Genomic DNA, 14290 nt, shown 5'->3' on the forward strand with positions numbered 1-14290 from the left:
TCGCGGCGCATAGTTAGTAACACAAAAAAGCGAAAAAGAATATGCGTCATCCGTAAAAAAAGAATTTAAGGACACATATTTTTTTAAAGTAAAGTGATAAGTCATTAGGTCATCAAATCACTATGGGAATCATTTCGCGGAGAATTCACAATGTATTATCAGTGTGAATATTAAGAGCTCAGTGATTATGTGACAGTCTTCCGCACCATGAACACCATAAAGTAGCCTTCATTCGTGCTAGGATAACTTCTCCGGGACCGAGAGGTGTATGAAGTCTGATCTTTACTCTCGAACATCTGGCTGCATATCGATTTCCTCAGAAGTATTCGAAATGTTTCACTTATGCAAATTGCACACATAGAATTGGCACGGCCAAGCCACTTGGGCTGGAGACTTCCACGGACCTGAGGACAATTTGGGACGTTGCCCAGACTCGCGTACAATTGCAGTCCATTATCAGCTTCAGAGATGTTCTCTTACGGATGAAAAAATCCAAACGGCTGGCGCAAGGGGGACGCGAAGCATATTTAACGTCGCTCCCATCGCTAAATCCTACCCTGAAACGTGGAATGGAGGGCGATAAACTTGATCACAATTCGAACGAATACAAAGAAATCGAATAAAATGATTTTTAAGGTCATTAGGATCGGCTAAAAGTTTTATTGGCTCTTGCTGGAATGGCAAGAGTTTTGAATCCAAATGATTACTTAGTTTTTTCGTCATGTTTGGTTTTATTTACGGTGCGGTGTGATAATCTAAAACTAGGTTTAAGTAATGCGTATAGCTTTAGTACAGCTTATATATAGATTAAAATTTATTATAGCTTATAATATATAGCTTAAATGGGTGCGTCGCAAGAGGATCTGGGCACTAAATATGAATCTTGGAATGATGATATCTGAAATTTTAGCCGAGAATCTTTATGGTCAGCGAAAAATTACGAACTCACCTACCCATTCGATAGTGTAAGATTATTAATACATCGTCTGCAGCAGATCTTGAATCAGATTGTACCTCCTCGTAGGCTTAGGAGAGACATTTGAATTGGAATAAAATGGAGCAAATATTCAAGTTAAAAACTACATAGCTTAAACCTAGGCAAATTGCTTAAAACCGACTTAGGATTTTATTTTCTTCTGCGAATCTTAAAAGGTAACTTTAATCCTGCATATTCAGAACTTCCGGAGAGTTAATCCATAGGTGATTAAGTCGGAAATTAAGTTAGGTCAGCTAAAGCCTGCTGCGGAAAAGTTTCACATGCAAGCTTACTCCGTACCACAGAATCTCTCGCGCTTATGCTGGCACCTTCGTATATTAGTTTGGTAGCTTATATTTTAAGTTTTCTAGCCTATAAATTTTGCAGCACGGTTGTATGTGTCTTGGCTCACGAATAGGGTAGTTTCCTTCATCAAAGAAAACGAAAGGCATTGATTGCGATTCGTTACCCACCATTAGTGTATTCATAATATAAAAATTATTTGGTTTTAGAAATACCGGTTCAGACGAATGGAAAAGGACAATTTTATCCTCATTTGAAAAAGCCAGATTGGCGCCCATGCGATGCCACTCCACGTGACGTCACAGGGACCTAGTTTCTATACGAGTAGATAGGAGTTTTACATCGTCTGAGATTACCAATGCATGCATGAGGCACAGAGCTCAGGGAAACATGTCTTAATAATCACCTATTAAAACTGGCTAAGGTCGGAAAGTTTTCTTCGTTTGATAAGGTATTAATAATCCTTATTTAAGCCAAGCGCTACCAGCTAGTATGGTACTCTGCTACCTGCTAGCATCCTGCGTCGTATCAGCGCTCAGAGCCTCGCCCCAAGGTCACCTCAGTTTTGGCAGCGGGAACCAGAACGACGTCACACGGTGTTTTTCCCGGCATTCATACTTACCCGTTGCGTTTTCGCGCGCTTGAAAATTTTCACTTTTCATTTAATCGCGAAAAATAGATATCGTCATTAAAAAATCTAAAAGCGTGAAATACATACTCCAGGAGTAATAACCTTTCGATTTAGGCAGTAAAAAATGTATAAGTATATTGAAGTAGGTTTTTGCGAAGCTAAGTGACATCGTGACCGAACGTCACTAAGGTAGATAGTGCGTACATGTGTTTCAAATACGGTCGAGCGGTCACATCGCCAGTAACATCAGCAGCTAATCCTCTCAGTTGCAGAGGAAAGAGGAAAATATTGCCCGTCCACTCAAGATCCCGAGTGTCTCTTCCGCCTTCCTTGGAGTGTCTCTAGAAACGAGGAGAGCTATGGAGAAGCCTTGAGAACTCGGCCGCATTGGTAAGAGCGACCCAAGGTGGTAGGGTCGGAGGAGAGGAAATAAATAGCATTGTGTGGGGAATATGATAAGACAACAGTAGTTCCTACCGCCCGGGGCAAATGGTAGATATACCACTCCTCCCCGCATTAAATATGATACCATTATTAAATTGGAGTTTTCCATACCTAGGAAAATATTATGCTTTATATTTCTATCATATTTCATGTATTTTTTTCACCAAATTTCTGACAACCAGGGCGCAAAATTCGATTTAAAAAACGTCAATTTTATCACTATTGGTAATAAATATATATAAAAACATGGTGTTATAATATCAATTTTAATGAAATCTATTGTCATTCGAAAATGATGATAAATATTATTATATATACTAGCAATATTGCTCCATGAAGAAAAGTTTTCACTGAATGAAAAATCTAATGTTTGCCCTGCAAATGATGGCGATGTAATATATTCGAGTTTTTAGCCAGGGTGAAAGTTTAATCCCGATGACAATGGTAAACTAAACCTTCAACATTAACGTTCATGAACACTTCTTTGCCAGCCCATGCATTACAATTAGAAGAGCATGGATTAATTTCTTTCAAGTTCCCAGCCGGGTGAGAGAATCCATAAGCGACATTTCCGTCATGTCCCTCGAATGAGGACGGTATTATTCCCTGAGGACGAGAAATGGGATGGACTTTGAAACGCCAGACACGATGGATACTGTCAACCGCCTAGGAACCCGAGATAACTTAATCCATTGTTTGCTGGCATCGGTGGCTGTGGAGTAAGGTCCTCACCTGTAAACCGAAGGTCGTGGTTTCAAGTCCAGCGTGGGTAGGTGGACCCTGTCCTGAGGATGGGTGTTTTTATTGTGCTTTGCTAATCTTGGAACCTCCGTTGTAAAGGCCGCTATGTGCTGTGTACGGGGACGTTAGAAATTTATAAAAATAAGTAAAAATAAATTATGATTGCAATGCATAGGCTAACGGCCAAATAAAAGGCTTTCCTTGCTATGCTATCTTTAAAACTCTTTTGAAAAATCACTGGCTCTAATGGTGGTATAGCGACTCGAGAGAACTCAATCCAGTTAATTCGCCGGGAAAGCGTAAGACCTTTCTTCGAGAAGAACATATTTACCTCTCTATCGGTTCTCGGACCAACCTCCTGAAAGGCAGAAGAGGAAATGACATAGGGGCAATACGCCCACTATGCTGGGCGCAGAGGAGTGCACATTTTCGGACTGTGAAAAGAGGAGAGCGCCCCTAAAGATGGGGAGCCACTTGAGAGATAAGAGCGGAGGAATAGCGGGATGAAAACGGCTCCCACTGATAAAGGGCACGCTGGCGCAAACTCGAGGAGGAGAGAGAAATACGAAACGAGACCGATTGGACGAAAAAAAAATATTTCTCCCAGGTACTCTCCATTTGCAGTAGAAGCTTCAACCAGAAATTTACTGGGAAAAGGGAGACACATAGGCAGAAATTTGCTTCGGGAGTGCTTGAAAGACGTGCAGGTTATCCATGATAAGTACCACAAATGGCAATTTCCACACTTCGATACAAAACTCATCTACCGACCATGGTTTCGACATATATTATCATTTTCAAAGAAAAAAACATAATAGGTCACCTTGAAAATGACATAATATGCTGACGAGATGGTCGGTAGTTTGGCTTTGTATTAATGTGTCGAAATTCCAATTTGTAGTTTTTATCATGGATATATCGAACTTCCACCAAGTCAGGCCTGAAACGATATGCGGGTTGCCTAAACTCGTGATTTTTCCTGCTTCTGAAAATCATAAATTTCATTAAATAAGCCTTAAATTTTTAGGTATTTTTTTCGAATAATTTTCGTGAAGCAATCTCAGGATTTCCACCGGTTGAAATCGTTGTGAATCGATGTGGTACGGTTTGATCTATCTCCGTTGGCGCTCGTTTCCGAAGTCCACCCTTTATATTATTATTATTTTTTATTTTAAGCTTAAAGAGCACTCGGGTTAGCAGTCAATATTGTATGATTTAGAGATGTGACAGATTTTGATACCTGAGAGACTCTGATCTCAATTCATAATTTTTTATTGTTGAGAGAAATTCAGAGGATGGATTGGGCTAGTTGTCACCTAAGTGTTGTGAGCAGTCGCAAAAAGATTTTTAAAATTCATTGGGGGCTGAAGCCCCCCAAGGTCTTAAGAAGCGCTACCGCCGCTGGCCAATATAATCCCATAATGTGTTATTACTCAATTCTTAAATCTCAATGCTATATTTGGTGCGCCAACGACAACTGGCACACCAGTCCAACAAAAAGCGGGTTCCGGGAGTGCCTCTTTCATCATTTTACCATAAACATTATTACAACTTTTAAAGGTATTACAGGGTATTTTATCATCCACAAACCCATTTATAACATTCTACATTCATTCTAGAACATTCAAGCAAGTTACCTAATTACGCACATGGAACAAAACACCAGTCTAAAGACTCGGAGGCTACGCGGTAGGCTTAAATTGCTTGAGAGTGGATATCTTTAAGAGCGACACGAAGAGCATCATGTTAGAACCCCACTGCATTTCCAGGTCTGACATATACTGCGCGCTAGGGTTAGATTGCTTGAAGAATTGAGAATGGACATCTTTACGAGCGAAATGGAGAACATAATATTAGAGTCACACTATATTTCCAGGTCCGATAGAAGCGATAAATTAAGAGAGATATTTTGCCGAACGGATAAATATGGGAATTCGTTTTTCCCCCGAACCATAAAGGACTTTAATAAACGCTAGTCCCAACTTCGTCAGAGCACTTCATTTTGTGTGTAAACGGTTGGTGTCCTAACACCCCCTGCCGCACGACTTTTAGTCGGATTTCGGGGTATTGTGTAGATGTAGATACGATAAATTCAGAGAGATATTTTGCCGAACGGATAGGCATGGGAATTCGTTTTCTCCCCGAACAATAAAATACTAATAAATGCTAGGCGTAATTTCGTTGGAGCATTTCCTTTTTATGCATAAACGGCTGATGCCCTAACACACCCATATTGAGGTGGATTTCGGGGTAGTATGTAGATTTATTCACGTGTTCACAAGTTCCATAGCAGGAACTTCACAGATCTGACGTGACCAATATCAGATAGGACACTGATTTGGACGGGTTAAAAATCTTCAGTCGAGGTTTCCACCGCGTCCCTTCGTTCTTTCCTTTTCGTAGAAGCGTTAAATTATGACTTCGCTCGTACTGGCCGACGACGCCCTAATGGCGGGATTTCCATATCCCTTCCTTCCAACCCAATCCTCAACCCGGAGGCGTCTGAGGGCTCGCTATCGCGGCGGTGCTTCTTTCCTTTATCCATTCCCACCACCATGGCGTACGGGGGGGGGGAGGGGTTCCGGGTTACAACCCCCCTAGAGTCTTTATTGATTTATTTTATAAACTTTATTATAATAAAACTCTTACAAAATTATTTTTTTTGAATCCTAAAACTCACATTCTCAACATCAAAAATTCCAAAATTTACCCCCCCCCCCCCTCCAGGATCCCCCCTGTCCTGGGATGCTTTCCTTTCACCCCAGAAGGGCCCCGAAATCTCCAGTAGACCCCCACCCCCATTTCAAAATCCTGGCTACGCTACTGCCCCACCAAACCCTTCCCCGAGATGACTAGGCGAATGAGTTACTTGGTTCCCAGCACCGGTGGCTGTATCCTTCAAAGGGCCCACGCTAGGTCCTCATCCACCGACCCTTGTGACCCAACCCTGAATCCGTCCCTGTCCTCATGATAATGAAAATGAACTGAATCAATTACAACCTCTTTACTATTTTATTCTCTCCTTTTCACTCGAAGGTCACCAAGTTGTTCGGCGTCAACTACCTCACCCCCGAGGTCCCGGCCTTCTCCCTCGTGCCCTCCTCGCCCAACGACGTCTCCTGGGCGCCGTGCGGAGGGCGATCCTCGCGCGGCAGCACCGTCGACAGCGGCGACCTCGAACGGATCATCCGCGAAAACACTGCGCTCGTGCCCAGCTACTCGGAGGCGCTCCTCATGGACGTGGCAGGGCAGGAGGAGGGCGGCGGGGGGGCGGCCGTCGCCACCGCCTCCGGAGGCGGCACGGCCGAAGAGGAGGAGGCGGAGGGGGGCGGGAGGGGCGGCGGCAACGGGGGCGAAGTCCGCCTCTTACCCCGACCCCCTTCCCTGCCGACGCCCTCCTTGCCCTGCCGCCTGACCCTGTTCCCCCGGCCCGAGGGCGGCGGCAGGAGGGGCAGCGGGGGCAGGAGAGCGAGGGGCGGGGGCGCAGGAGGCGGCCTCTCTGGTCGCCGGCCCTACTCCAGGGCTTCCTTCTCCTCGCTCGCGTGGTCCCCATCGCAGGCCCCCAGAGGACCCTTGTTCTACCCCTCCCCTCTTGCGGAGAGTTCCCCTGCCGACCCCTTCGGAGGGAGGACCTCCACGACCCCCGCAGAAGGGGATCCGCCACCTTACGAGGAGGCCCTGGGACTCAGTGACCCCTTCCACAACGTACCGACAGTGGCGGCCATCACGTCCCGCCTCCGGAGGTCCTTCACCGACACCAGGGACATCTGCAGGAGGCTAAGGGACCACCAGAGGCGCTCCTGCACCGAAGATGCGGACGCAGCCATCTTCCACGAGGCAGTGGGCAGGGGAGGCGAGAGGTCCTCAACGTCTGGCCCAGCTGTGAGCAGGGGGGACGTCCGAGGGGAGGACAATGAGGACAGTGGTGACGAGGAGGACGAGGGGGGCTTCTGGGCCGAAGAAGAGTCGTGGAGGAGAAGAGCTAGAGAGGGGAGGTGTGCTCGTCATGCCCTTATCACAATGGAGACAAGCCTCTGAGTGGTGTGCAAGGCAATGGACCGTCATCTAAATGGGAAATCAAGAATGGGAGACCAGAGTGAGATACACTTGGTGGCCTCGGGCAGTGCAATGGTATGTGTAACAGGACTCTCAGGATGGGAGGGAGTGTTTAAGGGAAGATAGAGGAAAAAATTCTGAATCCCAAAGGCTAATGGTCTGTAGGCCACTGCCTACTTTGCCTTATATATGATTTGCCTCTACAAGAGACTTAGGAAAATACATAACCATACCATTAATGTGCTTCAAGTGATGCATCATCCATTGTTTCCACACTTGAACTGAATTAGTGACCACCCGCCAAAGGAGGCATGAAGTTTGCCAACATTGAAAATTCCATTTCATCCATTCAGAAGTCATGTAAATTTTTCATGATAGCCAAGGCTTCTCCAGTCAAGAGGTTTTCCTCCGGAAATCTAGTTAATCAGCCCAACTTGCGTGATCCCTCACCCTTAACCATGATGCATAGATTGAAGCAGTGTCATACATAGGAGAACAAATATATTTTGACCAGTATTTTCCTAAGCTGTTGCCTTAATTCTATCGACAGGCTTTCAACTCCAATAGGGAGAGAGGCAGCAATTAAATTGAAGGCATATTTACATGATCTTGTGATCTAATCATTGCATGGTAACCCTCTTACTTGAGGTAAGATTTTCAATGCGTATTCACAAGTAAAGAATAATAGTGAAAAAACATAGTCACTAATGTTTTCTGCCAACAGACGCTTAAGCTTGCAAAGGATAGTGGCAAAATCTTACAATTTTAAAGCACAAACAATATATTTGTTGGTTTCATTAATCTCATGAGCCAAAAAGTAATCATCATGATTTTGATACTTTTTCTTCGCCAGAGTAGATTAAGACCAGATCGCAATCAATAGGAGTAAACTAAGTTGGTACACTATGTGGCATGCATAACAATAGCATTTTGTTATAACAAACGTACACCATCTAAATTTCATTCATAAATAATTCAATTCAAAATGAAAAAATAATTTTAACAAGTCCACTACCTAGAATATATTTCAGGTAGGATTTTGGATAATATTAGAGCATTAAATGCACAAATGATGAAAAGAAAATTATCTGTTGTATCTGTCTTAACCAAGGCTGATATACTCACTCTAACCCTGACGATAATTATCATTGAGAAGACAAAATTGTTATTATCAGTTACAGTAATGGTTAAATGGTAATCATACAAGAGTATATCAGCCATGATAAAAAGCAGAATCCAGTTTTTGAAACACAAGTTGCCAGAATATAACTAAAACTGTTGAGCCCATTCATCAACAATAATATTCCACGAAAAGAGATAAATTTATGTATTTACAATTAATTTTGGCTGCATAGGTTTCAATAGACAAAAGAATCTAATGCAACCCCTCAATTCATCCATGCAGAATAGAATTGGATAGAAAAAATACATTGGCATCTACAATATCAGCCCATTTGCTCCTAATCAAATTCTGTGCAAATAGATTTTGCAACACATGCTACTAATTACACTATTTTACTCAACAAAAATCAGTTGGGTATATGCTAACGTGAAAATTTCCAGAGACAAAGTAAACCGTAGTTCCTCATGATAACTTTTAATCCAAGAAATGGAAAGTACAAATCCAAACTTTTGACATTTACATACAAGTAATTTTAAAGCAGAATATATTTTACAGAAATAATTTCATTTACAAATCACTCTCCAATTTCTATAGCCATTTGAATCAATCGTCTCTAGCAAATTCATTGTACATAACTGTCCATCAGCACAGAAGTGAAAATGCATTACTGGTTCTCCAGTCAATTTATCATTAATTCCATATCTTGTGCTGTGAGTTATGTCCAATAACTATATACATATTATTCACTGCAAGCTATGTACAAATATTTTAATGGATGGAATGCTGACTATTCCATTTGATGGCCACATATACTTTAAAAGCACAATTTAGGTTTGATAACGCATAAGAATACAACTCCAGTCCAGCACAGTATCGCCAGAAGTTTTCCCATAGTTACCCTAAACAATTTATGCCAAAGATACACGATGCTTATTTTTATACAGATGCATTCTTCAATTTAAAAAACTAATCCAAGCTTTCTGAGCTATAATTATCTATTATATTACCAAGTCCTTCATAGAAATTGAAACATTGAATATTCCCAGATTTCCCTCATGTAATTCTTGACCTATGTATGACACAAATGGGGCATTGCCATAGTCAACCATCACAGACCACTGATGAAAGCAACCATCCACTGGTAAACTTGAGAACTTATAATTCTATAGATTTACATTGAATATTAGATTCTTTCATGGAGGGATTTGCGCCACACCATGACTTCAAAATGCATATAAAATTAATTCTCTTAGCAATGGTATACATATTCCTTCCATAGAAAATTACTCGCTAAATTGCCATTCTGGGAAATACTAGAATAACACCGTAATAAGAGCAAAAAATGGGGTTGAGACAACATTTCCAAAATGCCTAGATCTAAGTGACTAATAATTGGAATAATTTTTTTTTAATACCTAACCCCTAGGTGCGTGGAGTCCCTACGTCCCATTGATTTCAATGCAAATATTAACTTTAGTTCCTGGAGTTGGGCATTTCCACAAAGATAGCAGTATTTTTGTTAGCACAATCATGTGTGCTGATAATTGGAAGTATGTATTTCATACTTTCTCGATCTCTTGGTGGTATAAAACCAAAGTTGAAACTTGAAACTGGAAGTAATTCTGTCCCATAAATGTTTGTTCTTTTACGATTGCATTTTTCAGCCAAATAACAACTGGAAAAAATGAATACAAGCTAACACAGAGCTGCAGGATTTGTTTTAAAAATTCCATCCAAAGAAAGCCATAAAGAATAATGATATGAATACAGTGAAAACTTCCGAATATTTTTACTTATATAATAAAGAATAATGATATGATTACAGAGAAAATTTCCAGATATGTTTACTGATTTATGAGAGCTGCTCATATATTATCAATGAAGTTGCCCATTTCAAAGTTCTCAGATCCAGTTTTAAAATAGTTATATGCACACAAGATATGAAAATTTGTTAAGGCAGAGCTGGCCGTTCAATTATTGTATAAAATGGCTTATTCGCCAGCCAGCAATTATGTGCCATAGTGCTGTAAATATTCTATATATTTGTAATTCTAACAACCTTTCCTATTTTACTTGATAGTAGTCTCAACATCTCCATGAAAGAAAAAGGTTAAGTATCCTACTAGTTATGAAGACATCATAAAACTTATAATGATGAATCACACGTCCACATAACAGTATTCATGTGATTACATTGAATGGAGTGCAATGATATCCAAGCAAGTTGGGGACCAATACCACTCACACCTTCGGATTGGCCACAAAGGGTCAAAGTGTAGACCCTCATGTCATCAATAAGGGCCACAAATGACTTATTGACAATTTGAAGCATCGGAGAGTTTATAAGCAAGCTTAAAATTAAACTTTTAGAAAAAGCAGACGCTTGCACGCTACTTTGAACATTATTAAATCAAGCTGTTACTGTGGTTTAATGGTCGTTTTCCTCTTTGAGATACCGTCCCTTGACATGAATACATAGTATGCTTTGAAAGAAAACATGAATAAATGATATTAAATATTCATATAGCCAAGTCAATTAAAGCCACAATGGTGAATGTGCCTGATGTAAGTATTGGGATAGTGCAGGTAGAGATTTTGTGTGGCATGCGTAGATGTATCCTAATGAAATTGCATTTGATTCAAGTGAATATTTATATAAAAGAGAAATTTCCAGCTACTTAAGCTTCAAATTGATACAAAAATCTATTGACAGCATAAGTCTAATGAAAGCTAAGCCTCTTGTAGACCTCTATATGTGCATTTAGAGTATAAAATGACCAATAAAGTTCGTGGGATGGGCAAGTGAGGTGATGTGGCTGCACAAGATTAAGAGTGAAATATGTAGTTTCATTAAAGAGACATTTTTTTTATACATCCAATTACTTACCATTGACATCAAACCTTACAAGGTTAAATTGTGTACAATTCATTAAAGTCATCTATGCCTGCCTATATTTGATTATTTTATAAACACTAGATATGCACAGAATGTTAGAATCAACAATAATCAGTCACCTGGTCTTCAATGTTGGAGTTAGTAATTACCAGTATCCTTCTATCCTCTAATGCTTTTTGTTTCAGTACGTATTTAACAATTAGCACATGACCATATAAGTTACTAATTTTGGTACACCACATTTCAATAATTAACTCATTAGCTTGATATCTCTGAAGCAAAATCAGCTTCAAAAAAGAAAATGGAGTCAATTTTTTATCTCAATTTTTATAAGTGCCATCAAATCATTTTACACCTTATTGTACTGGCTGAAAATTCATTGAAAAATAGTGGCGTCCTCAACAAAATTTAATTCATAATGTGAGCACCTATATTTTTCTCTAGACAAGTATGTTTTTGGGAATGAAATCACATAAATAAATACTTTTGTGTCTGTTTTGGCATTCATACTTTTGTTTCCCCATGCCCTACAATTTTGTGCAATACCCAACATTTTAGAACTTGTGTTCTATATTTCGTAAATTGCATCTGGTAAGCCTAGAAGTAGTAGTACTTCAGGCCTGGATGGAATCACAAAAATGATTTATGTAAGGAAAACACAGATAAGGTGAAGATATCAAAGGCACACTCCAGACTTGAGCCATTAAATATTATTAATGATACCCATACCTATTGCTATCCAGGGAGCAAAACAACTAAAAATTGTGAATACTTTTCCTTGGTAAAAAAAATTCCAAATGATTTCTTGCTCATGCATTTAAATGAGCTTGTGTTATAAATTTCAGTTCCCCCTGTGAGTGCATGAGATTAAATTCTTCATTACTAATTCATTTACTAATGGAATTTTTCTTTAACTCCATATCTTTGAAATCTACATTTAAAACGACAAGGCTTTCTTCCAATATAAAATTGATGATATAGGTTTCCACAAAACAGCTAAAAAGGCCAGTGACATGATAACAAAATGCCTTTGTGTGTCGATTTACGATGAAGAAAAGGGAAGTGAATTAAAAGAAAACATTGGTTCTCCCAGGAGCAAAAATGATCAAGAGCTGTTTTTGACTCGTAGCATTATTGATACCTTGTTAGCTAAATTAAATGCAAGGAACGTACTCCAAATTTCTCACCTATTTTTATAAGATATTTTATAAGATCAATGCCAACTTGTAATCATTCCATCATCTTCTCTTACTAGCGCACAGCAAATTTATAGTGTTGTTGGTGTACCTACATAATTGTTTATGTTTGCACAAACTGCCACAGATAATGAAGCCAAAGTTTGATTGACGTGTTATGATGCATTTGCGTGAAAAGCTGTGTTTACTAAAAGAGTATATTATGTCATTGCATGTTCTTGTTGCCATAACTATTATTTGTATCACTTGACTGAACTATGTAAACTTTGCTCAAACTGGTCAGATTTCATTTTGTAAATTGTTTAAAACAATAAAAATTTTAAAATAACAGTTTGTTTACAGCTTCTTCTTCAACCCCAGGTAGAAATGATGATAAGGAAACTTAATGTGCCCCCAAGTTACTCTGCATCATTAAAAATGCCCTATGTATGCCAATCTCACAGAAAATGCAAATACAGCCAAACTTTCAGCATCACACCCCATTATTAAATACTCAGGTTATAAATTTAATTATTAGGTTGTTAGAGTCACACGGACAGAGACCTAACAGGTTACAGATGACACTGGTGACATTTGCAAAATGTAAACTTGTAGACGTTGTCCTGTGCTTCTCAGGAAAATACAATACATGAGGTTTCAGATGAATTTTTCACAGAAGAGGTTTTTGAACTCTCCAGGATGGCCATTTTGAGTGTAAGTGAGATGTAAGGAAGACACTGGTTTCCAAAGAGTTTTGCAATCTTCTACATGTATTATTTCTACAGTATAGATACCTTTGTCTCAACGTATACGCAACCAAACCACAAATGAGGTACCTAAATGCACAGAATTTATCAGAGAACATGCGACGGCATATCTTACTTCCTAAATATTGCTATTGTTTCCTAAAATTAGTTTTTGAATAATTTAAAAAAAAGCAAAAAAATAAAAACAGTATATATTCCTGACGTTAACGGCGCACAAACTGATACATTTGTTCATTTGCAACAATATCTCGCATTCTTTAAATAACTTTTATCAAAATGTGGCTGATTCCACGTTCAAGTCTCCTGTTGATACACAAGTATGAGTCATCATGTGCGTTTAACAGAGGATAATGTAATTACTTCCAATATTGTGTTTAAAGAGGTCCTCTGACCTCAATTTGTACATGAACATTCCAATTAAATTTGTACATAAGACCCTGCCTCTTTTTTCTACATTTTAAAATTAGAAACGCGCCTATCCCTCTGTGGACCTGCATTGAAAAGAGCGGGGGAAGCCCGCTGGGAGCGGGAAGAGGGAAAATGAGAGAAGACCTAATATTGAATATCCTTTGCAATGATGCAACATTGTCAGACCCCAACCTCTCTATCTCCCGAGTTCCTGATTGAGCTGATTCAGGTTGTCACGGCACAATAGTGAACATATTTCTTTAAAAGTAACACAAAGTAGAACAGAAACTTGTAAACCTGCTTCCAGTCAAATAAAAATATTGAGTTTTATTCATATTGACAATCCAAACAAAAAGTCCCACAGGTTATTCATGGTAGCTTGTAATATGCTCAAATTTCCTATGAGAGGAACACGGCAAAACAGAAGGTGGAATGGAGAAATTTCCATCCATAACTTGTTTGAGATAAGTTAAAGCATAAATATTTGACAACTATGTATGCATGAAGGATTCTATGCACTGAGATGTTAACAAAACCATTCAGCAAGAGCACATGACATCATCAACTATTTAGTGAAGGATTAAGATGGTCAACTTTTTCCTGCAAATAACTCAATAGATAAACATGGATCCACTATTTTTCAAACTCCATCTAAATCACAATTTTTAAAAAATTTATGAAAAAACTCATTCTATTACGACTGAGTATTGGTGAATCCTACATTCCCTGGCTGAATGACAGTGTGAATATGCCACTGTGGGAAATACAGG

At 39.6% G+C, this 14290-nt stretch overlaps 1 protein-coding gene across 1 annotated transcript in view; it reads left to right on the plus strand.

The window, feature by feature from the left end:
- Positions 1-7133, plus strand: part of LOC124153224 (transmembrane protein 151A-like) — a 135592-nt gene extending 128459 nt beyond the window's left edge. Inside the window, exon 4 of the mRNA XM_046526323.1 lies at positions 6132-7133. Within this exon, the coding sequence (XP_046382279.1) occupies positions 6132-7133 (1002 nt within the window). The remainder of the gene's footprint in view (positions 1-6131) is intronic.
- The last annotated feature ends 7157 nt before the right edge of the window (positions 7134-14290 follow it).

This window comes from Ischnura elegans, chromosome 2 (assembly GCF_921293095.1).
Source record: "Ischnura elegans chromosome 2, ioIscEleg1.1, whole genome shotgun sequence".
Classification (NCBI taxonomy): domain Eukaryota; kingdom Metazoa; phylum Arthropoda; class Insecta; order Odonata; family Coenagrionidae; genus Ischnura; species Ischnura elegans.